Source organism: Pelmatolapia mariae, linkage group LG5 (assembly GCF_036321145.2).
Source record: "Pelmatolapia mariae isolate MD_Pm_ZW linkage group LG5, Pm_UMD_F_2, whole genome shotgun sequence".
In the NCBI taxonomy this organism is placed as follows: Eukaryota; Metazoa; Chordata; class Actinopteri; order Cichliformes; family Cichlidae; genus Pelmatolapia; species Pelmatolapia mariae.
Genome location: NC_086231.1, coordinates 7,544,322 through 7,571,311, shown reverse-complemented (window position 1 = coordinate 7,571,311; position 26,990 = coordinate 7,544,322). Strand labels below are relative to the sequence as shown.

Genomic DNA, 26,990 nt, shown 5'->3' with positions numbered 1-26,990 from the left:
TGTTGTTTAAATGAAACAGAAGACTTTGTTGAGCAGTGTTTTCTCACTGCTGCGTTGTACCTGTACTTGTTGGTGATGCGTGTGCAGCTGTGGACTGTGACTGACAATGTTTATTGTCAGCAGAAATGCAGAAATTAGTATTTTATAGGATGATGTATCCACTGGTGTGTCACTATTCATGCATATATGGTTATGTAAGATTCTGCATGCATGCATGCATATGTATGTAGTGACAAATCCAAACCCCTTGTGATAGCCTACAGTGCATTTTTTCTGTCATTGCCTCTGTTTGCTTTCTGGCAGGAATGTGTGACCTACTCCAGATGTTGCGCTAATGAGCTGGGACATTTGTGCCGCCTTGTCATACCATGTATGTTCATTTAGAGCAACATACATGTTGCCCCCCCCCCCCCTCCTCGCTTGAGCTTCCTCCTCATAACCACACAGAATTTTTTTAGCTACAATTTCCCAGTGAAATCACTTCTGCAGACAATCCGGTGCAGCAGTCCAATTTAGTCTAACAGCAAAAAATGTACGAGAATCCAATTTTCCATCTACACAGCCAAGTCATCAGAGGTGTTTTATGAAAACAAACACATATCATTCCTCCATAATGTGTCACTTCAATGATCAACAGTTCTGCAGAAATTTATGTGTGTGTAAAGTGCATTGGGTGAGTGAAGGCACTTGTGTGATTGCAATGCACACAAGGACCAGGGTGGAGGAAAATGAGGGTGAGTGTATTTCATTCCACACATTAATCCCAATGTGCCCCTGAAAATGTAAGAGAAGGGAGAAAATAAAGATTACCAAACACACTGTTTTAAAAAGAAATTAATCTATAGAAGTAATTAATATTAATCAATGACAGGTACTTTATATAATAACAGTTACCACCTGATATTAGTGAAGAGCAGTCATGTTTTACATGAGAGCCAACTTATCAAGCCTCAGTGCCTCCAGTTCAGGCTATACTCTCTCCTTGCCTGTTTCCCTCATGCAGCACTGACTGTCACTATCCATCTATATACCCATTACACAAGACACTGCGCAGAGTTCTTTCTTTTCACTTGCCTGATTAAAACAGACTAATTAGTGCAGAACCATTCCAGGAAAACAGGCTTCAAATGATGGAACCTGTGACACATATACAGTTCAAGTATGCAATAAAGGGTGTGTGTGGCATATAATTGGCTACATCTAACCTCTGGCAACACAAATGTCTCATTGTTTTTTGACTGCACCAGGGAGGTGCAGATGTCCTACGGCTCAAATTAAAGTCTTGGTAGGCTATCCAATTTGTCTCAAAGAATGTAAGGATAATGACGGCGTGTACAGTAGCTGAGGTGCTCCATGGACACTCCAGAGACTCTTGGCTCCTGATTGGTCATTAGCTTGCAGCTTGACTGACTCTTTAGGAACTACCACACTTGGGTTTGTTGAGTGGTTGAAAATGTCAAATATTTGCCAGTTCACTGCCGATCAGTTTTGTGTGGGGGATTGTTGGTCTTCACCAAAACCAACATATATTACTGGTTGTGTATCAGAGAATATGTCACTGGCACCTGTTTTTTCATTTAAAAGTTTCAAGGCGTACTTGATCTGATTGCTTCGTTAAGGCGCTCCTATGACCAAATTAGGAGGGGGGGCTTGGGGTTCTGCAAACTTTAAGGATTATCTAGAAGGACTGACAGATGATGGCGGAATGTGCTGTGGCTGAACTGGTTCAGTGGAGATTCCAGTGACTCCTACTTCTGATCAGTCATGATGCTGGGGTGTGAGTGATTCTGTAGGTGGTGTTGCAACACTCAGAAAGATCTGAACGCAAAATGCGCTTCTAGGTGACCACAGTAAAGAGATAATGATGGTATTTTTACCATAGGGATTTTAAGTTATGACACTGTTGTACATTACAACATGAGTGCGTTGTAATGGGGTGGAGTGCACCTTGATGACAATCTGACTGTACTAAATGCTTGTGACAGAAGCTGATATTGCAGGCATGACAGATCTGGAATCTGTCTTCTCTAAACGAGTGACGGTAAGTCAGCCGCAGTGGTGAGGCATTTCAGGACAAAGGAAGGTTGGTGAGAGAGAGGCAAGAATGAGAACTGATCAAAAACGGCAGGTGAAAAGGAATGCAAAGTCATGTTGCTATAGCAACTGGCCATGCAGCCAAGGATAAAGGCTGGAGTTGCAAGCAGTCCCTTTCTCTATCGTTCCCTCTGCCTCTTATCAGAAATGAGCAGAGTCATTGCCTCCTTACGCTTTTGGTGAACAGATAACTTGTCAAGTATACGTCCATCTGACTGTGCCATTATGCATTCACTCACGGGGGTGGAGGGGCACTTTAGTCCCGCTACCATGATTTGTCTCGTTGCCACAGCCAGAGAAAGTGATCCATTTGAGGACGGATGACATGCTAACCTTCACATTTGTATGCGTGAGACAATGTTTCTGCCTATATCACTTCTAGAGGCAATTGCTTGCGTTGTTGAATAACGGAGGCAGGATGGATCCTGGTTGCTACAGCAGCAGTGAAGCTGAGCGAAAGATTTTCACTGCGGCAACATGTAAAGACTGATAAACATATACAAATTCTAATACTGACACTTATACTAATGTATGTATGGATGGACCTGGCTAGAGAGGTTGTTTTTAGTAAATGAGCCTTGAGTGATTTTGGGGTTTACAAAACCATTTAGATTTAGTAACCCTGGAGGCTGCAGAGATATTTGCGTAACATTTTGTTTGATGCCATCTGTGTCCATATTTATGAGTTGAAAGAGGAGCAGCGGTTTAAGCAGTGAGCCTGCAGTAATGACACGAGCAGTGGGCATCTTAAACAACAAGTGTATGTTCACAGATCTACCTGACTGTCGTCTGAGCATGAAAGCATTACTGTAAAGCCTCCCACACTAAATCCCAAATATGAATCTGATGGCCTCATTCAGTCAGACATGATTTGGCCAAACATGTACCATTAGGCCTTGTTGGGCCTTCAGGCCCAAAACATACAGAACATAGATTATTATTCTCTGTTGCTTTCTGCTCTAAAACAGAGGATGACAGCTGCCATAGAAGTAAAATAATAAAGCCACAGGCACACTTTTTTAACTCGTTTCCTCCATTTGAAGAGCAAAAGCAGAGGAAATCATTAAATGGCAACACTAGGTTTGTAATTAATAAGATTATCTTTCTATTATATGAAAATATTATTCAGAGCATATGTGTATGATAAATCTTGTCTGTCATTTTTTTCTCATGCCAATATGTTATTTGTAACTCTTATGGATATGACAGTGCTGGAGCCATAAGGATAAGTAATGTTACAGACTTCTGGACAGGTTTTGTGCAGTATTTTGCAGGCAGGCTTTAGTGTCAATGACATATATCATGAGGCTTATATGCAACAGTTTAATATGCATAAATGAGAAATGTTTTTACTCTTGTTTTACTCATATGTTAGAGTTAAAAATGCAGGACTTTATTTCCAGTAAAAGGTTATACATTTGTTGTGGAACATAACCATTTTTTACACTATCTCAAGATAATGTCTGAATAGTTGCTATGTTATTTAACGTCTTGATGCATTCTCAATCATCCAGGAAAGTAAATCTCCAAAAGCTGATTCTGTTCATCTGGACGTAGCGTTTTGTGGGAGAAACGTTTCGTCACTCATCCAAGTGACTTCTTCAGTCTCAGCTGACTGCAGGTTTCCCCAATCTTATAAACAGTACATTTGCATAATGACTGAAACCAGCCCACTGTTTCTCCCACAAAACACTACGTCCAGATGAACAGATTCAACTTTTGGAGATATGTTATTTAACATTTGTCTTTGTAAAGAAATTTGCCAAAAGAAAAGAAGTTTAGAGGTATAAACTGCACCAGATGGTAACTGTAACAACCTTTCTGTAGTGTCTCCATAAGGGGAAAAAAAATCAATGGAAACAATAAAAGTACTATATAGCTGACCTACTTATTTTTTTTGCCAAAAATGCACAGCTTTTGGCTCTTTTACTGGGGCTGTCAGGTCAGTCCTTCACTTCTTGCTGTGTGATTGACAAATACTTCAACATCTAAAATGCTTCACTCCTCTTTGGAAATTTCAGACAGAGTTCAAAGACCTAAAAAATGGATGTTGCATTAAAACCACAAGGCATTGCATGTTAACAACTACTCAGTGTTATTCTAAAGTTAACTGACTTAGCAGATGTCTCTAAACAAGATGGCTGACAGATCAGCTGAGGAATTCTTTGATGTGCTGGAGCACACCATTGTACCAACCCATCCCATGAGCCCCACTGTCTCTTTATCATCACTGTGTCATTCTCATTGTGCCTATCAACTATCAAAGGCTTCTTTGGTCCCTCCTTCTGCATCATCGACTTTAATGAGATTAGGCAAATGAGTGAAAAGCTGCACCAATGATGTCCCAGAAGACATGCCTAGTGTATGCAGCAGACAGCAAAAACTGTATGTTCACCCTCAAAAGGATAAACATACTATTTCTTTTAAATGGCACAAATATTAGAAACCCCAAAAAACCCAAACTACAACTGCTTGTGTTTGAATGGGCAGCACAAAGTTCTTGAGGTTAGGCCCAGCACTGACAAAGAGCTGCTGAGCTGAGGTCCTGGGCTGCACTAAGCAAAAACCGTAGCTGACAGATGACCAATCTGGCAGACAGCTGCTGAATAGGAGGTTGAAGGGATTAGGACGTGTTGGGTTTAATAAGACATCCTGGATGAAGATGACAGGGTGGGAAAAGAAGAAGCAGATAGATAGCAAATGAGGAGGGATCAGCAGTATGTAAGTAGAGGTCCAGGGATTACTGAAGAGAGGTCAAAGAAAGCTCTTACTCTCACAGACGGGAGCATACATGCAGAAGTCTCTTTCTCAGAGACGGACATAGAGCAAATGGATCTGAGGGCAAAGGCTTCACTTGACAGCTATTGAAAAAAACATACAAAAGGTGAAACATGAAACAGAAACAGAGCTTTCTGTTTCAAGTTTTCTAATAATATATGGAGCTAGGTGAAAACCTTCCATTGATGGATCATGATCATTACAAGGCAAAATAAAAACAACATAAGGACTTCTAATTTAAGAAGCAGATAGCTTTCATGCCGCTTAGCAGGTGAGTCAAGATGCACTTCTGAACAAAAAGTGTCTTGAATGAAAGTGTCACGTCCATCATGCAGCATTAAGAAAAGGCAACTTCTTCTCCAATCTGTCTTGGAGAACAGACAACAATGACACTGAAATGCTGTCAACAGAGAGAAAGGATTTTTTTTCCTTTATGAATTAAAATAAGCTGCAAACTACAACCATTGTCACTGCATTCGTTGTTCACTTCATTTATACCAACTTCCATCAACAGCTGTATAATGTGCAGAGATGTTGACAACTTTTACAACTATCATACACCCCTCATGTTGCACCTAAAAAACAAAGTCAAACTGAAGCACAATGAAAATTTACATTTGAATGGAATTGACTTTTCCCGTTTTTGTACCTCGGTTTCATTTATATAGCGCCAAATCACAGCAACAGTTGCCTCAAGGTGCTTTCTATTGGAAGGTAAAGACTATACAATAACACAGAGAAAACAGAAAACCCCAACAATCACATGACCCCTTATGAGCAAGTGCTTTGGTCACAGTGGGAAGGAAAAACTACCTTTAAACAGGAAGAAACCTTCGGCAGAACCAGGCTCAGGGAGGGGGCGGCCATCTCCGGTTAGGGGTGAGAGGAGGAAGACCAGACAAGATGAGTACCGAAAAATGAAATTAAACTTCTGTAAATTGGCAATCCATGGAGACAGTACACCCTCTAATGCTGCTCGCTAAACATAAAACATCAAACACTGAGATTCCTCTGATTCTCTTAAATCCTCTTTATTTATGCTGCAGCACATACAACAACAATCTCACAGCTCTCCAGTTAAGTTCTTCCATTTCCTATGTTACAATAGCTAAATGGGTTCCAATTGAAGGCCAAGATGGGATGGGGGGCAAGTGGCACAACTTCGCCGCTTGTGGAGTGGCCCAAGTGACAGATGGTTTATTTCCATTTATTGAGGATGCTGATAGACTCTGTGGGCTGTGGCAAAATGGGAAATACTATTCATGTAGGCATATCAGCCCCACACACTCTGACTGACAGTTATCAACTAGAAAAAGACAGATAGACCCAGGGAGAAACCACCTTCTTAACTGAAGGTGAAACTATACCTAAATGGTATTGGAGTGGCTGCTGAGCGGAAATCTTTCTGTGAAAGTTACAATGGTGCAAATTATGTAAGATATTTATAGATGCACACAGAATGTATATGCGGAACCATAGACAGTTAATTGATGTTGATGGTAAGTAATGAGCTTGTTTTGTGTACATGTTTTAAAGAATTAGCTGTGGACAGCTTTTTTTTTTTCCTGGTGGATCTTGGGGGCTGTCCTCCTTCTACAATGAATGGCTATTTTCGTAAACAGTTCCAGTGATAGCCCCACTATTGAAAATGTTCAAATTATAGTCTTGCTCTTTGTGTCCCATTCCTAATGGCCCTAATCCAGCCACATCCTCGTACATTGATCTGTCACTTCAAGCAATGGATGAAGAGGAAACCGGATAAAAACCAATGCTTACTGTTAAAAATGTTCATTGCATTTTTGGCAGTTGCAAAAATCTGAATTTAGATTTTTTTAGATTGGAATAAAGAAAATAGTGGTTTCTGATGAAAATATAGGCCTCAAATCCCTTCATCAAGGTTTAAATTATGTAGAAAATAAAAACATAAAAATATAAAAACACAGGCAAGGCTGCTGATAGAAGTTCTTCTGAGGCTCCCCGCTGCTCTCTGCATTTCATTATACTTCCGCCCACATCCCCCTCCACCCTTCCCTAAACCCTGCCAAACCATTTCCACTAAAAAACTTTAATATCGTCTAATGATGCTCTGGGCACCCTAATGCCCAGAAACTAACAGGCTAACAGGAAACCTGAAAAGACAGTATTACTAAAACTTCATCACCACTTGCGGCCATTTCACCATTAAAGTCAAAATTGAGACTGGACCACTAGGCTTTAATGTGGCTTTAATGTGGCCAGTCAAGCGAATGGGTAGATTTATAATATGTGTCAGGTTTTATAAAACAGAGGGACCTGGATGTCATGATGTGGCAATGAATGAGAGGTGCAGCGTCTGTGACATTTCAGCTATCAGTGGAAATCTCCCTATCAGTTTTGATTTGTGATTAACAGGAAATAACTTAGAAAAGTAAAACCACCTGTCAAGTATAATAATATATAATGTAGAGCCATTATAATCATCACAATTTTGCTACTATAGTGCACATTTACTTTCCACACCTATCTGTTCCAATCTATTGTGTATTGATTTTGCTCTGGCAGGTTAATCATGTTGCGGTTTCACAGTCGTGTTCACGTCATCCATGTACAACTAGATACAGAAAGTGTGAAATACAATCACTTTACATGCAGTTTAATATTAGAATATTGTTATTTTACATTTTCAAAAAGCAAACTTTGATTTCAGCAAATACCTACGCACATTAAAGTATTACAGACACATTGGCATCTATCCTTACACTTATGATCATACCCTAACCTCTGACACCCCCTCTATCTTGTTAAGTGGTGTGGCTCCAGTTCCATGGTTTAAAATACTCCTACTATTGTTGGTGTCATGATCCTCAGTTTTGGACCCAGGGTTATGGGCTCTTTCTTGGTTATTATTCAAATTCTCTATAAAGCGCTTGGTTGAATTGTTGACATTTTCATCTTCATGCATTTCCTTAGTATTTTTTAGTCTCTTTCAGTTGTATTTCTCTCGACTTTGCATCAGCCTGGAATTAAAGGTTAGCTTTACTTTCAATCTGTCTGTGATTCTGAATTTGGGTCCTAATTCTGCAAATTTAGCATGAGTGAATCAATGAAGAGAAGAGGAAATTCAACAGAATTTGCTGTTTTTCCTTTTTTGAATGTATTCCCTCTGCATTTAGGAGCTTCATTACTTTGAGTTGTTCACTACACTGGTTCAGTAATTAATCAGTGAAAAACTTTCACATCATCTAAGCTTATCATTTGCATGATCAGAACCAGAATCTGTGCATTGAAGTTCTTATGCAAAGTATAATGCTGTCCATCTGCCTCATTAGTAGTCCCCATCCAGCCCAGACACTATGTGCTGTGTGTGTGTGTGTGTGTGTGCACAATAGAGTCCAGTGGCTGGCCAGAATGACCATCCTGGACATGAAACAGCCTGAGAGCGATTGATCCCCCTCTCAGGCCCTCCCCAACATCCTTCCCCTGCCCAATTACAAGTCTGTGTGTTTGATTTTCATCCAAGGAGTTTCTTGGTTCTGCAGAAACCTCCGCTGCTGGCCTTGCAGTCGCCTTGCAGTCCCTCTGCCCACTCATACCCACCAATAAATTAAGCCGCTTACTAGTTTAAAGATGCAGCAATCACACAATGCCATGCCACGCAACCGCGAATCCTCCCACACACACCAACACACACATATATGTATGTCCATCCTTCCACCCCTCGCTTCATCTAACACTGTCATGATAATGAGCTTCTTTCTGCTCTTGGGTGACGTTAAAACCAGCCAATAAGAGTTTGTTTCACCAATATTAGTGCGGAAAAAACATTGTGCACGTGTTTTACAGTCATAGTTTACACTCCCATACTAAACTCCACGTACACTCATAACAGTGGGCACATTTTTTAAGTTGGCTGGTGGTTACCTAGGCAATAAAAAGGGAGATGAAAGGATGTTATGGAGATGAAGAGTGTGGCATGAAACAGCGGTAACATGTAAGCTTGAAAAGAGCAAAATATGTCATCTATGAAAGATAAATAATTATACACCAGTAAAACTCCTCACCTGAAATAATGCATTCTTTATCAATGTGACTTAAATTTATTTATATGTATTGACTGATGAGTGACTGTATATGCTGTATTTTGTATGTCATATTTAACTTCGGTGTAAAGGGTGCACATCTAGCAAATATCTAAATTATTTCCAGCAGGTCAGACTGTAACCATGGAAATCTACATTATCTACTTGGTTATTTTTCTTTCTCGAGCCAAAAGAAAACAGCTTGATAAAATGGGATGAAGCCAGGCTGCGACACATGCAGACACACACACACAGATGTAGTAACAGGGGTTCTTTAGCTTTTATCTGGTCTCAAGTGACAAAACGGAAGAATCTATGTAGTGAGTCAATGCTGCTGTGATTGCTGTCCTACCGGCACAGGAGGCTATCATGTTTCTGAGGTCGGTCTCAACTACACACTACCTCACACCCCACAAATAGTTATATGAGTGAGAGTAAATCAATATGTGACTTTTCATTATGGTTCCATCTCCTGGCACAGGTTGGTTCACACTAATGTCAGATAACGTGGAAATTGAGAGACTCATCAAGGACTTGGGTTCTCAAATAACAAGCCGGAGGAAAACAAGAATGTGTCACTCCCTCAGGGGTGTGGAGTGTGCACTGTCGGCTTTTGATTTACTTTATCTGCGGTGTGCAGATTCCCACACTGGTGCACCCGAACCAAGCGGATTTCTTTTGTTGAGTAAACTACATGTACTGAGAAGAGTCTCAGATCTCTCTGACCATTAATAACAAATTCCGCCTGCAGACAAAGTGTTAAATCATCATTACATTGCGGAAGTGTATGCAACGTGTTAAAAAGACCAAAAAGAAGTGTTTTATTCAGCTGTATACCCTTTTCCCCCCCATCAATCTCCTCTAATCCTTCTTTTTATTTCATACATTTTATAGCAGGTCCTTTGAAAATCTCAGAGTGAATCGGAACATTTTGCTTTAGCTGAACAGAGGGGTATTAATGGTGAAAAGCAGTTATTTAGCTCCATAAAACTGAATGCGTCAAATGCCTCTAAATATTATTTTTGAGTGAAATCAGTGACCTTAAATGAAAGCCTGAAACTAAACAGAATGCTAAAAGCATCTTCATGTTGCTTCATTGATTTTGGACTGACTGAAAGGGGAGGAAAACACATCACCGACATATAAAAAAAAGCTAAACAACAAAACTGACGATATTAAACTTTTCAGGAAAGAAGATTTTCAATTAATTGTGGGTGATGGTGATGAAGAACAATTATAATTAAAACAGTTAAACCGTGATCGTGGAAGCTGTTTTAACTGAAGAACTACAGTTCTTCTTTGTATTTAAGGGAAGCTTAAGGAACCTCCCAAAATGACTTGCCTAAAACCTTAGTGACACAGGCCTGGAGACCAGTTGGCAAACATCAAGATTGCTGTAGGTTAAAGTGTCCAGTAAATGAGTATTTGCATTCAAATTAAAAGCTGTGCCTTACACGAAGCAAAAACATTACAAAAGGTGAAAGATTTACTTTGATGGCAAACGTTTCCAGTTTGTGCTGCACATTTCACAGCTTCACTACCACTTAGAGAGTAGTGTTTGCAAAGTCTGGGTCTTAAAACAGGTGATTGCAGTAACCTGCCAAAGCAATCACAAGATGCAGAAACTGTATCCCTCTATGCAACCAGTTTACTTCTAGTGACACAGCAACTACTTACCAACCAGACACAGAACACACACTTTTCCCTAGGCCTATGTGACTGGGGTCTAACACTCCAAAAAGATTTTTGCATTATAAAAAGACTATAATAAAACTATTGCTTGTGAGTGTTTCAAAATGTCTTAATGTTTAGGGACATTATGTTCTACTTTAAAAATTGTATTTGCAATTATTTATTCCTACTTCACTTTATTCTTACACATCTGAGTTTTCCAGCAACATCCAATCTAGTTCATTTTAATGAAACTGATGAGAGAGAAAATAACAGTTCTTGTGTTCAACTTCGATTAGCTGATTCATCCCTTTCCTTCATGTACAGTGACCTCCTATTCCCCTCCATAAAACCGGCCATCTATTTCTCTCCGGGACCATTCATCCATTTGAAATCTTTTACCTCAGTGTCCGCTGGAGCCTGTAATTTCCCATCGCTGTTTTTGTTGCTGAACAGGGATTTGTGCTGATGAAATGTAATATTACAATTACATTCTCTCTACCTAATGAATGTATTTATGTCATCAGCTACGTTTATTCAAGAGGAGAATCACTTGTGGTGAAGTCTTAAATATGCACGTGTGTGTGCTCATGGGTCCACCATGTGCACACACTTCTCTGAGCTTTTCACCAGAATGGTATGAGTCAACAACAAGCTTTGAGGAAGCAGAGCCATTCACTACTGATTGCATCCTGGTTTTTAATTGACAAACCAAATGAATGAATATCTATGTCTGGACACCCACTGCTGATGGTAACCATACTCTAATTAGCAAGAAAGCCTATTCAGTTTAACATAAGCTATTATGTATCCATGTTTCATTAACCTAATTAGGTGATAGACTACGTGATCACGATCCATCTTTTGACTTTAGGTGTCATTTGTACCATGGTGGTTGGCACACAGAGGAAAAAAAACGATGATTAATTAGCATGGGTATATAAAACAGGGAACAACTATAGGAAATATATAAATTGGTTAACAGTATTTTTGTATAATTTTAAAAGTTTCTCCTTCTTAAAGACACTCAAGTGTCTAATGAGGGGTACGGCATACATCACTTCCCTCCAATGTTATTAACTTCTTGACATGGCAATTAAGTACTGAACCTGACCAATCGAATACTATACTGCAAGCAAGGAGGACTATGTGTCTGTTTACTCATGTGGAGATAACACACTTAAGCACTAAGCTACTGAAAATGTATTTTTATTTGCAGCCAGAGAGCCACCTTTACAAGTAACAAGTGCCTGTGGTTCTGTATTAGCCAGCAGTCTCTCTCACTTACAGTGCATTTCTGCTTCCTCTTACTCTCCATTCACAGTAGACAAGTCGCAGAGTGGGTAGACAGAGAATAATGACGTTGAGCATGCACAACAACTGCTTCCCTGGGAGAGGGCCCCGGGGAGCGTTTTGCAGTATTATGCAGTCAGCCATAACTAAAACATCATTACAACCCCATTCACAGCCTGGACCAAGAGTACAGACTGGTGCAGAGAGGAGATGGATGGAGTTAATGACTATTTTTCATTATCAAATAATCTACTGGTTATCCTCTCAATCACTCTGGATCACTTTATGCAAAATGTCAAAACATAGTTAAAAAAACAACAACTTTGTTATGAAATTCTAACAGCCAACAACAGTCACATCTATCACATCCAATAAGGGAAAGAAGAAATTCCTTTTAACTGAAAAGACTGAACAGACAGCAGGTGGCATTTTTCGCTCAAAAACTACTTGATTAACTAATTAACTAATCAATTAGTTCACTAAATTCTGCAGTTGTCAATAGAGAAATGGATGAATAGATGAAACTGTAGATGGAGTAACATACACAACACCTCAAAATTCAGTTTAGTTCTAGATTATCCATATTATGGATGTTAAAGCAGGGCAGAAGAAGAAGGGCTGAGTCTGATTTCAAAAACCAGTCAATATCCACTCCTGTGGTAAAATGACGCCTACTTTAAAATGTCCAACTTTACAACAGAAATAATCATGTTTTTTTAGGAGGACACTGACCAAAATGCCATAGTTGCAACTTTAAAAAAGTAGAACATAAAACTAGTGGTTGATATCGCAATGGCTGCATCTTTTCGCAGATATCTTCAGTGCTTATTAAAAAACGCTGTTACTGTTAATGCAAGCCTAGTATTTCCTAATGCGAGCTGATCTTTTAAAGTCTACTGCTGAGCTGAAATTTATTCAAACCGATGGACATCACGAAATCAGTTGCATTCATTTCTTTCTTTATTTAAAAATGTGCATTTGTTCAGTTGCAGTAATAACAGACCCACTGTAATTGTGTTACGTAAGATTTTTAACTTAAAAAAATTCTTATGTAACAACTACAAATATTTATTGCAATGTTTGTGTCTCCTCTTGCTTTTGTGATTATTACTGTCTAAACACATTAGCTTTACATTACATTAGCTTTTGTTTCAAATCTATTGTACTTTAAAGGTTCCTTTGTAAGTGCGCATGCGCCATTAGCGTGCTGCCTGCTGTAACCCATAATTTCCTTTGGGATTAATAAAGTATTCGGATTCTGATAATTGATATTGAGTATTTTAGCGATCTTGTTAATATAACTTTTGACACATTTTTTCAAATTTTTCTAAATAAGTGTGGAAAAAAGAGCATCACCTATCAGCTGTGTGCTGCCCTGCTGAGACTGGGAAGACCTCATGAGCAATATTCTATTATGCACACATAACAAAAACAATCACTCTTTAAACCACAGGAAATACAATGAACTGACATGTTAATGAGCAACTGGAATGCATAAATAATAATAAAACAAAAAAAACAAAGACAGAAATAAACATTTGGTGAAGTAAAAGTACATCATGTTCACTTGCTAACAAGAAATCAGGCATGCAAACACTAAAAGCTTTTCCTAATAATGCACCTTAACAATGAGTGCTCTGACATTCTGATCAAATGTTTATACTATAGCTTATCACTGTTATGATGACAGAAGCTTTACAACATTTGGTAGATGGATATTTGTCACACTGTTTTAAATATGTTAAACCACTCATTTCAACATGAGCTACAAAAGAAAAGAAAAAACAAAACAAAACACACACACGGCATCATTTTTACACCTGCCAGAAGGGAAATGAACATCTTTTCAACCCCCTCCACTTGCAATGCATCTCTTTGCGTCACTCCATGTTCCAGACAGTGACAGTTTCCCCTCTTGTGCTTCAAAAGTAAGGCATGCTCTGCCATTAAACCATTTCTGTGCTGCAAATGGATTACTAAAACTTCACTTCCCCTTCAGCTCTTGATTGCATTCCATCCTCTTCCACCTCTCCACTGCTCCAAAGAGAGAAAGCTGCAGATAATTAACAATGTGGTGGGAGAGAAGTATGACAACTTATGAATAAGTAAACGTGCTTGTGATTCAACATGCATCAATTTCTTTTAGTTTACTTTTAGTTTCGGCTAACCTTCTGTAAATTCCTTTCATCCTTGATGTTTATAAGGTTTGTGGTGCAATAATACACCCCTACAAACACAAACAGCTCTGCCCTGGTGCTGTATGCAACTCTGCTAGGCTGTAACCCAGCTATGTAATAAAGGCTTTAAATCAGCACCTTGGACAGTACTACACAGCCCTGAGAGAAGGAGGGAGAGCAGCAGCAACGCTGAGGGACAGCGGTCAGCGACAGCCTCTGACATTCCTACTGTAATGGGGCAAAAAGGCCCCGATATCAAGAACTGTCCTGATAAAGCACTGATGACTAAACAGAGTTATTCAGGTTGTTCAACAGCTAGCTTAGCAGGGCTGTGATTCAGATGAAAAGGATGAAAAGGATGGATTTTTGTGTGTGCGCGCATTCGTGTGTGTGTGTGTGTGTGTGTGTGAATGAGGCCCTATCCTGAGAGATGCTGCCTACAGCAAAGTGACAAAAAGGTAGAGATAGGGGTGAGTGACAGGCAGAAACAGAGATGTGCTGAGACTAAGTGATGGGACACACTTATCCAACTCTGCATGGGTCTCCAAATTATATATCTCTCTATTGCTCAAAGTTTTTACAGGGCTCCATGTAGTCATGTGACAAAATCTAAGTACCTCTCATGATTCAATAGCTTGTAGAACTACATTTAGAAGGAATAACTTGAAGTAATCATTTTCTGTATGACTTTATGACTCTCCCACGTCATTGTGAAGGAATTTTGGCCTAATCCTCTTTACAACATTGACTTAGTTCATTGAGATTTGTGGACCTTCAGTTAGGCACAGCTCTGCTGAGGTTCTGCCCCAGCATTTTATTCATGTTGAAATCTGGACTTTGACTGGGAATTACAACACCTTGATTATGCTTTTTTTTTTTAGGTAATTCTGATTTGTTGGTGCTCTTGGGATCAGTGCCCTCTTACATGATCCACATTTGACCAGACAAATCAAATTCAAAACAGGTATACATAGTTCATGGTTATCTCAGTGACCGCAAGCTGCCCAAGTTCTGTGGCTGCAAAACAAGCCCAAACATTCACCTCTTAACCACCATGCTTGACAGTTGTTATGAGGTGATTGGTCCTATAAACTGGATTTGGTTTTTGCCAGATTTGCCACTGTGCATTATGGCTAAAATGTTCCACTTTGAGCTTTGTCTGTGCAAATAACAGTTCGTTGTGGTTCCGATGCAAAGAACATGGCTATGCTGCCATGTTCTTTTTTAGAGAGAAGAGACTTTCTCCTGGCAACTCTTCCAAACATCCATACTTGTTCAGTCTTTGAGATGTAGCGTTTAGATAATTTGCTGTTTCTGTGAGCATTATAGAGTCTGACCTTGTGGGGAATTTACTGGGACAGCCACTCCTGGTCTGGAGTATTAAGGTGTGTGTTAACGCAATGACACAAACTCCCAATACCTCTGTTTTTATAGAGATGGTTACACTTGGTGATGATCATTTGATTAGCAGCAGTTGCCTGCTACTTATCCTCCTGGACGCAGGACTTTCTGCACTCTTTTATCCTTTTAAAGGACTGCAAAGAGTCCTGTGAAAACTACTGTTTTGACTGTGCATTTCATAGTATTTTATCTATGTATGGCTAGAGAGTTGATGAGCAATGACACACTCACTCAATTAGCATGTTCTCAACATGAACATTAACACAAGCATGCACATACAGATATCTAATTCTGACAGTAAATTCACAGTGCTTTAAGCTTTGAGTGCATGGTAGCAGTATTCTCAAGTAATCATATACTGTTAACACTTATGCATGTGCTGTTATGTGGTTTCACATCATGCTTGGTAAACTGCCCTTGATAGTTTCAATTTGTCACACATAAAAATGGGGTCATGCTTCAAACTGGCCACTAACCTCTTACAACTGCTGCCCATGTCTCTTAGCGCAACACTGTAATCCCCCCCACCAAAAAAAAAGAAAAGAAAAAAGAAAAACACAAGATGCCCGCATTAAGTTAAATATTCATGTTCCCAGCACTGGTCTATTTTTATCATTAAGCCCTCACAGGTAGGAGAAGAAGCATAGTGACTGTTCTCTCATCCGCAACCTGTCTCTCCAGTGCATCCCTTAGAGCCCAGGACTGACAACAACAGGGAGATTTGTGCATAATGCAGAATGAGAGAGATGAAAGAGTGAGGACACAGCTGAGACAAATATAGAGAGCAAAAGGGGAAAAAGAGGGCAGCAAAGGAAAAAGCCGAGGCTTGAGAGAGAGATGTGTGCAGAGCTACAAAAATCTGTAACATTTCGCAGGCAGAAAGGAGGAGTGCTGTTGGTTTGCAGGTTTTACATAGGCAACAGCAGAATTATCCTCACTTTGAGTAATGAAAAATAAACTGAGGTTACCCGGGACTTAAACTGAATGCATGATTTAATACTCTTCTGAAAGGTGCAACGCTTGTCACGGGCACTTAGAAGAACAGGTTTATTTTTCGCCAGGGCCCGAGAAGCTACGCGCTCTCTGGTGAACAGAGCACTCACCACACAGCTCAATGCACAAACCAGCAACCTACAGGTTCTCTCTTGAAAGCCTGCAGAGACTGAGGACCCGGCTGAGCCATGGGGATTTGATGGAAGGTTGATTTTGACAGCTGGGGGTGATGGGATTAGCAGCAATGGTGGCTTGGTATCAGTAATTGTGTATGTGTGTGTGCACATGTGTGTGCGTGTGTCTGTGTGTGCACCGCCTGTCTAAAGAGGTGCCATATGTGATGGGAATATTTATGTTGCCATGAAGAATGAATGAATGATTAGACGGCTGCAACACAAAATGCTAGGTACTGTTAGTCCATGTGTGTATGCTTATTTGTGCGGGGGTTTGTGTGAATATTAGTAAAAAAAAAAAAATGTGTGCATGTGCTGGACAAAGCTGTAATACACACCATCATCGTACGGAGTGAACCCATTACTATTCCTGTCACAACAGCCTTGCAGTAAGAGCAGCAGTAGAAGAGGCATCCAGGCCGTCCACTGTACGATGTTGTAACGCACCTTGCATGTGCATGTTGTGCGATCTGCAAAGTATTTGCTGTAGATATATTTATTCTCCATCTGCTTGGTTGCGTGGGCAGATGTACATTATATGCATGTCTTGCATTGTCATGTGAATGCCCCCATTTACACGTATCTGCTCATGGGTTTGTGTCACAGCATGACACATCCCATCACTCACCCTGGCTTTGCGCTCCCCCGTCCCCCTCCTCTGTGTCGGTCAGATTGTTAAGCATCCTGGCTCCTCTACGGTGCTCTTCTGCTGCGGAGCGATGTCACCGATCAAGCTATCGGCAGCTCTCCCCGCGCTCCACGCACTGTGATACAGCCACAGAAATTGCAGGGAAGCAGCGTGGAAAATCTGCAAGCCAGGTCCTCTTCACTCCTCTCCGCTCCTTGCTGCCCGTAGGATGCACGAAGAGAGAAAGGAGAAGAGAGAGAAGGATTTTTTTCCTTTGTAGATCCTCCTCTTGACGTCTCTTCTCCGCTGCCTTGTAAGCGTGACTCTCTCGCTCTCTCTCTGTTGCTCACTCTCTCTCTTTCTCTCAGGAGGAGGAGGAGGGAAGAGGGAAGCTGCAGGAGTTTGGTGGATGATGGAACGCCTCAGAGCTGCACGCTTGTTCTCCCTCCTTCCTTTCCTTCTCTCTCTCTCTTTTTCCTGCCTTTGTCACTTCTGATCTCAGTCTCACCCTATCTTAAAATACTGACTATTCCCGGCTCAGATGATGTTGCTCAGTCATTTTAGCCGCCAAACTGGTTGCATACTAAAGCAGTAGTATGATTTCTTCCATATCCATTTCCCCCCTCGCCTCTCTTTTCACATCGCACCCATGAGACAGAGAGATAGTAGCCTTGTTTTCTGTCCACACAAGAGTATTACGCATTGGATTCTCCTACTTTCAGCTTTGTAATAAGCCACTGCACTCTCTCCCTACTTCAATGTCACATGCAAATAGATGCTCCGTTTCCTACAAGGGATGAACAAGCTCTATCAAAATCATCTGTGTGCAGTTATGCTTTGCACAAAGGGTAATTTTCGCTGAAGCACATATATAGTTTCAGCAACTCTTTGGGTTTTATATGTGCACAAGAGCATACACATTCCTCCCTATCTGCTCTGCACAAATGCAGCTCAAAAGGGCATTTTTCCTTTTAGATTTTTTTCTTTTATTGCTTTCAGTGGAGAGATGCTTGGTTCCAGCTGAGAGAACCTGCATGTTGTATGGTGGCTGCAGAGCACTGAAGCCTCACTGTCAATTAAACCAGTCTCATTTTGATCCATGCAGATTTATTTTGATCTGGTACACGCTGTACTTTGAGCAGAAATGTGTGTAGTAGGAAGACACACTGTATGTGTGTGTGTGTGTGTGTGTGCGTGCGTGCGTTTCTTTGTGTGTTCCAGTGGTTGTGATTCTACACTAGAGATATGAAAGCAATTAATCTTGGTTTTAGTCATAGTAGCGCTGATGCACAGAATGGATTTCAACAAAAAGAGAAGGAGAAAAAAAATACAACTGCATGCTCAGCTTCAATGAATAAATTTATTACCAATGTCTAGAACAAAACTGGTATTGTCAAGGTACAATTACCTTGACAAAGAAGCAATACCTTGAAGCTTGACAATAAATTGCATCACCAAGTTCTGTGTACAATACATTTCTCTGTTTTTGATCATTACTACATCATAGCCAGGAGTTTGTAACAACAGGAGACCTTCACAAAATTAAATTATAATACCAATGGAAGTAAAACCTTTACAGAAACCTTCAGGTGTGTCCTCAATTACTTGCTCATCTCTACTTCATTTACACTCAAACAGATTTATGAAGTAATTGCTCAAAGAATGTGGTCCATGTGCATGAAATTTTTATTTTCTTTGATTTTTCAAGTGAATGACGAGGCAGAGGTTTTCTAGGTTTTTCTAGGTGCATGTCAGCACCTCTATTATATTATCAGACATGAACATCTTCCATGCATCTATTGGGGAGACAGTACTAAACCCAGGTGCAAGCCCTGGCCGACTATTCGGAATATTGTGGCTTGGTGTTTTAGCCAGGCTGGGAGGTAACTCTGCCCAGTAAGAACAGTAAGAGTGGCTCATTCTGTTAGACACAATATCCATTTCCTCATCAGAGGACTCCTCTGTATCTGACTGGCCTTGTTCAGTGTGTGTGTGTGTGGGGGGGGGGACAATAGTCTGGGTCCTCTATATCTGAGATGTCAGATTCTGCGTCAGTGCCTCCGATGGGCTCTTCATCCCATCCGTCCTGGATCATTTGTAGGGCAAGGTCCACAGGGATCCTAGCTGGCCTCATAGCAGCCATGTCCTTTAGATATTAAAAATAAACATCAGAAAGGACAATGTTTGAAATGCACAGAAAACTACAAATCATGTATGTTACTGTGTAAAAATGATTTCCTGATCCATCAGAAGTGTAAATGGGACAGTCAGAGTCAGAGAATTAAAGGTTCATAGAAGATTCCATAGGAACTGCTTGGGGTCAGTTTTGACCCCACTTGTGGAAGAGTGGGGTAGTGATACAAAAACTGCATTTTTTTTTAATTAACGAAAAAATAAATAAAAATGCAAATGGCCTCATGTTACAAACATATTTTATGAGGAATACCTGGAATATGAATATATTACAACTTTTCATTTTAAAGATTTAAAAGAAAAACAACCCATGAGGTCATTTTTGACCCCACGTGTGCATCTAAGGGTTAAAGGGAGTAGAAGTAACTCATGGATTATTAATGACAGGGGCATTTTTTTAATGTAATAATGATACTTTGCCAATGTGGGTACATGACATGACATGAACACTGATCCCACTGCATCCATCCACAATCCAGGTAAAGAACTCCAGTTCATGCATGTCTGCTATATGGAAATGTATTGTGGGACTATACTCCTGTAGACATCAAAATATCCTGTCCTGCAACACTTAACTGCTGGCCCATCATTTAGTCAGCAGCAACTGGCCATTACAGCTGTCTGGATGGATAGTTAACTTAATTTTGTGTTGTAGTTCACAAACATTTGTTAAATTACAGCAATGTCAGCAATCGAGTTTAATGTTGCTGGGGATAAATTGAAAGAATTGGCTGAATTAATGGTCTCTGAAATGGAAAAACTAAAAAAATGGTTTGATGTAAACAAATTATCTTTGAACTTGACAAAAACGAAATTTATGATTTTTGGAAATCGGGTAAAAGAGGATGAAGTAACTCTCCATTGATGGAGTTCCGATCGAGAGAGTTACTGAACTCTGCTTTTTGGGGGTAGTATTGGATGATAAATTAAAATGGAAATCTCATATTGAACATGTTAGAAAAAAGATGGTTAAAAATATTTATATTTTGGGTGATGTCAGAGATATACTAGATTATAAGGTAATTTTCCCCTATCTCAGTTATTGTGCTGAAGTGTGGGAGAATACATATGAGACTAATATAAATCCTCTATACTTGTTACAGAAGAAAGTGGTACGAATGGTTCATAATGTTAAATATAGAGAACATACAAATAATCTGTTTATAAAATCGAAATTGTTGAATTTTGAAGATTTAGTGAAATTACAGACATTATTATTCATGTTCAACGCAAGAAATAATACATTACCTCTTAAGTTACAAAGTTTGTTTGTATTGTGTTCAGGAAGTGGGGACAGTAGAAGGAAGTTTGACTTTAAGCATCAGTTTGCTAGGACCACACAAAGGCAAATGTGTCCGACAGTTAAGGGTATAAGAATATGGAATTCTCTTCAAGATAATCTCAAGAGTTGTACAAATATGCACAGTTTTAAAATGTGTTACATACTTAAAAGGATAAATCAATATGAAGAACATGACAGTAATTTGGGCTAAATGTGGAAGGAAAAATTTTCATTGCCATTTAGTAGTGCAGTATATTGTTGATTATACTGATTTGTTGTTTAGTTTTGCATTGTTACATAAAGATACATGTTAGAGGGTTTTTTGGGTTGTTGGCGCCCTCTTGTAAGAATAATTAGATTGCAGATAGGGGGCAGGTGTTAATAAGAATATTATTCTTCTTCCTGCTCACTTTTCACCCATGGGTGCAGTGTTATATTAATGGTAAGGAGGATTTGTATGTAGGAAATGAAACACTGTTGAACCATGTGTGAAATAAATAAATAAATGAAATGTCTACTTAAGAATTGGATTTTTTATTATTAAGACCAATATAGGGAAATATACGGCAAATTATCATAAGCTATACACATTGTGGTATTTGGCTGTGGTGGGCTCTATATTAATATGATGCTGTATCCACAACCACACAACAAATTGGGCTCATGATCGGAAGGTCGGGGGTTCGATTCCCCTGAACAGCTACCCTGAGGTACCCCTGAGCAAGGTACCGTCCCTACACACTGCTCCCCGGGCGCCCAGTGGCTGCCCACTGCTTCACTGAGTGAATGGGTTAAATGCAGAGAGAAATTTCCCCACGGGGATCAATAAAGTATACATTAATATATTAATTTAAAGTCCCTGGAGTTATACAGTGGATAATTAGTTTGTTTAGTTTAGTAAATTTAATTATTTTGTTTCAAGATATTCTGTGCTATTACAAAGTATTATAAATGATGACATGCACATTGTCCCCCTGTCCTATCAGCAAAGCCACCTAATCTAGAGCCTCAGCCCTAGATTTAGACTTCCACTCTAAATTGGCACAGGTATTGAGTTAGTATTTAATCAAGTCATTCTCATTTTCTTGAGCCCAAATTTTACTAAAAGGTACAAATGATGTTGATGACACTAAACATTTCTTCATTTGAACACACTGCACTGGCTTGTCGATTGCAGAAGAGTAACTGGGTTTTATGTATCTTATACTACTGCTGCTTACTGGAAAAGCAAGAGATTAAATATGTATACATGGGCACTTATCTCGGTTATGATAAAGTCAATTCATCAAAACATCCATTTTCTATAAATATGATAAAAACACTAAATAAAATAAAAACAACAAAACATGTTTAGGCAGAGATTCCACTCCCTAGACGTAAATCTTGATGAAAGGCCTAGACGACTGTATGCATGTCTGAAGGAGCTGTATGAGAAATTATTTCACTGAAAATGCAAAACAGTCCAGGAAACTGGTAAAATAATCCTTGAGCAATACTTGTGTATGTTCTTCAGCTGCAGAGGCTGCAAACCTGCTTGTGGCATCGAAAAGAACAATCTTGGAGCTTCATCTCATGGAAAATAAATGACATCAGTTCCTCATTGATAACTAAATACAATTGTGGGTAAGGTTTCCCCAAGCCAGCAAAGCAATTTCTCCAGAAATTGGCCCAAAATTCAGCAGAGGATACCTAAGTGTATCTTGTGCCCTGAAGTTGTGTTTAATTTGAGGTAAATTTAGACAAAATTTTAAAACTGAATCCAGTTTAGATTAATAGCGATGGATTCATTGATCTAGGCAGTGCACAGACCTTTGCACGTAGATGGTTAGTTCCATCAAACATCATCAGTACAAATAAAAGAACTATCTGTGGTGTGCATGGAGATAAGAAGCCTTTTTCAACAGACAACATGAGGATCAATGGGATCAATGGGCTTACCTCCTATATATCGATGTTGATGATAATGTACCATTTCCAGTTGTACTTGGTGAAGATCTGCCTGTGTTTTCTTATTTACTGAACTCAAGCAACACATAAACAGACTTAATCAGACTTTAACAGGATGGAGGATTTCAACTTAAGAAGTGGCATCCTTCATCACCAGCACAGATCGGGGGTACTGAGCCGTGGGGATTTGATAGAAGCTGATTTTTGCCAGAGAAGTCAGGGAAGCTGTGCTGAACTTGTTTCATGGGCAATCCTTTTTGGAAAGTGTTGTTCATATATACACTAGTAGTACTAATGTTAATAGTATAATAATAATAATGATAATTTAAAAAAAAACAACCCACTTCCAGTGCAGCAGTATAGCTCAGTGGACTGAGCAGGGGGCATATGCTGAAAGGTTAATGCAGGGCCCCTCTCTGTTGCTGCTGTCATTCCCCCTGCTCTCTGTTCCATCTGCTCTACGGTTATGTCATAAAAGGTAAAAGCCCAAAAAAATAAATAAATAAATTATATATATATATATATATATATATAAAAAAACACCCATCTCGCCCCTGCGGGCGGTTTATCCTTCAAGCTCGGGTCCTCTACCAGAGGCCTGGGAGCTTGAGGGTCCTGCGCAGTATCTTAGCTGTTCCCAGGACTGCGCTCTTCTGGACAGAGATCTCCGATGTTGTTCCCGGGATCTGCTGGAGCCACTCGCCTAGCTTGGGAGTCACCGCACCTAGTGCTCCGATTACCACGGGGACCACCGTTACCTTCACCCTCCACATCCTCTCGAGCTCTTCTCTGAGCCCTTGGTATTTCTCCAGCTTCTCGTGTTCCTTCTTTCTGATGTTGCTGTTATTCGGAACCGCTACATCGATCACTACGGCCGTCTTCTCCTGTTTGTCTACCACCACTATGTCTGGTTGGTTAGCCACCACCATTTTGTCCGTCTGTATCTGGAAGTCCCACAGGATCTTAGCTCGGTCATTCTCCATCACCCTTGGGGGCATCTCCCATTTTGACCTCGGGACTTCCAGGTTATACTCGGCACAGATGTTCCTGTACACTATGCCGGCCACTTGGTTATGGCGTTCCATGTATGCCTTGCCTGCTAGCATCTTGCACCCTGCTGTTATGTGCTGGATTGTTTCTGGGGCATCTTTACACAGCCTGGACCTGGGGTCTTGCCTGGTGTGATAGACCCCAGCCTCTATGGATCTTGTACTCAGAGCTTGTTCTTGTGCTGCCATGATTAGTGCCTCTGTGCTGTCTTTCAGTCCAGCTTTGTCCAGCCACTGGTAGGATTTCTGGATATCAGCCACCTCCTCTATCTGCCGGTGGTACATACCGTGCAGGGCCCTGTCCTTCCATGATGGTTCCTCGCCTTCCTCCTCTTTCTTGGGTTTCTGCTGCCTGAGGTATTCACTGAGCACGCTGTCAGTTGGGGCCATCTTCGTGATGTATTCGTGGATGTTTCTTGTCTCATCCTGGACTGTGGTGCTGACACTCACCAGTCCCCGGCCCCCTTCCTTCCGCTTAGCGTACAGCCTCAGGGTGCTGGACTTGGGGTGAAACCCTCCATGCATGGTCAGGAGCTTTCTTGTCTTTATGTCAGTGGCTTCTATCTCCTCCTTTGGCCAGCCTATTACCCCAGCAGGGTACCTGATCACGGGCAGGGTGTAGGTGTTGATAGCCCTGATCTTGTTCTTACCGTTCAGCTGACTCCTCAGGACTTGCCTGACCCTCTGCAGGTACTTGGTGGTTGCAGCTTTCCTAGCGGCCTCTTCATGGTTCCCATTCGCCTGCAGGATCCCCAGGTACTTGTAACTGTCCTCTATGTCTGCAATGTTGCCTTCTGGTAGTTCAATCCCCTCAGTTCTGACTACCTTCCCTCTCTTTGTTACCATCCGACTACACTTATCCAGCCCGAACGACATCCCCATGTCATTGCTGTATAGCCTGGTAGTGTGTATCAGTGAATCGAAGTATTATATATATATATATATATATATATATATATATATATATATATATATATATATATTTTTTTTTTTTTTTTTTTAATTTAATAGGGGTGCAACAATACTCGTATCGATATTGAACCGTTCGATACAGTGCTTTCGGTTCGGTACGCATATGTATCAAACAATACAAAAATTTTTATTTATTTTATCAACTTTTCTTCTGACGATGCTGTCTGTGTTGAGCGCTTAGTGAATCTGCGTTCGACTACTCCGCCTAGGCTGCACTGTTGAGTGCAGATCCACTGAGCGCAGCGCAAGCTAGCAAAACAGAAGCTAAGCTCGTTGCAACATGGCAACTGCCTCAACGCTACCCGAAATTGAACCTCCCCCACCCTCATTCAGTTCTGGCATTTAGTACTATCTTACCCTGATGGTAAGCGCGTCATGGACAAAAGTAAAACAGTATGTCGGATGTGCAGGGCTCGCAAAATCGATAGCCCAACGTCCCGGGACTAGCGATTTTTCCCGTCGGGCTACCAAAATCCATGTCAGCCCTGCCCGTCCGGCTATCATGGGAAGGAAAGATATGTCAATGCTTTTGCATTCTTTCGCAAATGTAGCTGAGTAATTATGTCATTGGCATTGATGAGCCACTGTCAATATGTGACACATTGAAATCGCGTTTGAATTTGCGCTTGTTGTTTGCTTTCACTTTCACTTTGCGATCGCGCAAACTGTGTATAGAGACCAGCAGCACTGATTGGTAAGTCACAGATTAATTGCGCACCAGTTCCTCTGGCATCGTCTTATCAATCGTTAGCTTACTATCAAACATGACGAGTGAAATCTCCCGCAGGAAGCTTAAACATGTGATAGAGGTTGATTGCGCAGAGAATTGCTGATCGTTACGTAAGTATGTGTGTAAGAGCAGATGGATTTACACAGGTATTTTAGTTCTGCAGAGCCAAACAAGACAGGTCAGGGTGAAGAAGGGGCAGCCAAAGAAAAGCCTACCACAAAACGGAACTATGAGGCAAAAGGAAAGCGCAGCTTTTTTGGTTTCATGGACAGAAGAATTTATGTGGCTGGAATATGACGAGCTAAATAACATCATGTTCTGCCGGGTGTGTTGTGAGTTTCCCTCGATTTCTGAGTCGACAAGCGCCTTTGTTACTGGGACCAGTCATTTTAAGAAAGACCCCATCAGAACTCATGAGAAATGCAAGAAATGCATTATTGCTCAATCTGCAGTATCTTTCCCAGAACAAACAGCAATTTCAAAAAAACATACTAAAAATAAACAAAGCACAACAAGAAGTCCTGAAAAATCTGTTTAGAACAGCGTACTATGTTGCAAAGAGTGAAGTACCATTGGCAAAATTTAGCAGTTTTTGCAAACTTCAAAAAGCAAATGTCCTAGATCTTGGTTCCACTTGCCTCTTACCTGTGATTTCAGTGGAAATGTCAGATTCAGGATCTGACACAGACTGATTCATGTTCTACACAATTCTTGCAAGTTCATAGAAATTTCTATTCAATTAGAACCAAATATTTGAGTTGATGATTGTAATTTGTGTTTTAAATATTTTTAGATTGATGTTTTGTTTCCTTTACAATATTATACATTAAAGTATAATATATTAAAGGAAACAAAACATCAATCAAAAAATTGTTCTCTTTTTTTTATTCGGGCTACTTAAATTTATTTTGGGCTACCAAAAACTGAAGAGTGCCTGCCCAAAGGGCTACCAGGGATTTTGAAATTTTGCGAGCCCTGATGTGCCACGCAATGCTCAATTGGTGGGAACTAGTGCGTTAGCGCAGTTAGCTTGTTAACGTGTTGATGCCGTCCAGCCACACGCACGGGGCGATCCGCGGTAACTCGTTAACGGAGATTTGCTGCGTTATGGCGTTAATGTCATTTTAACGAGATTAACGATGACAGCACTAGTGGGAACACAACGAATATGACTGCACATTTACGCCGACATCATCCTAGTGCAAAGACAAGTGGAAGCAGACAAAAACAACAAGCAGGCATGCTACAAACTTTACCCGAGTCATTTAGACAGCCGTTAGCACATGATTCTCCTTATGGGGACATAATATGTTTAATATGCTGCTGAGAATATACCCCAGAAGAAGCGTATAGTATAGCTTTTATTTTGGAAAGAGCCATTTCTCTGTAATAAACTCTCTTTTCCAAAGATGAGTGATTCCTCGATCAGATAGATTTTTTTTTATTATTATTTTGTTGTTTCAGCAACATTAAATTTAGAAACTGTACTTTTGAGTTAAAATATATATTTATAATTTTAATAAATGACAAATTAAAAAGGCATGAACATTT

The 26,990-nt window shown here is 40.2% G+C and overlaps 1 protein-coding gene across 3 annotated transcripts in view; it reads right to left on the bottom strand.

Moving 5' to 3' along the window:
• slc12a5a (solute carrier family 12 member 5a) overlaps positions 1-26,990 on the bottom strand; it is a 175,575-nt gene that overhangs the window by 87,447 nt on the left and 61,138 nt on the right. The window contains exon 1 of one of the 3 annotated variants that reach the window (XM_063473494.1): positions 17,267-17,700. The exons of the other annotated variants lie outside the window; for them this stretch is intronic. Within the exon in view, the coding sequence (XP_063329564.1) occupies positions 17,267-17,321 (55 nt within the window). The 5' untranslated portion in view covers positions 17,322-17,700. Of the gene's footprint in view, positions 1-17,266; positions 17,701-26,990 lie in introns of those variants that run through there. 3 annotated transcript variants of the gene reach the window in all.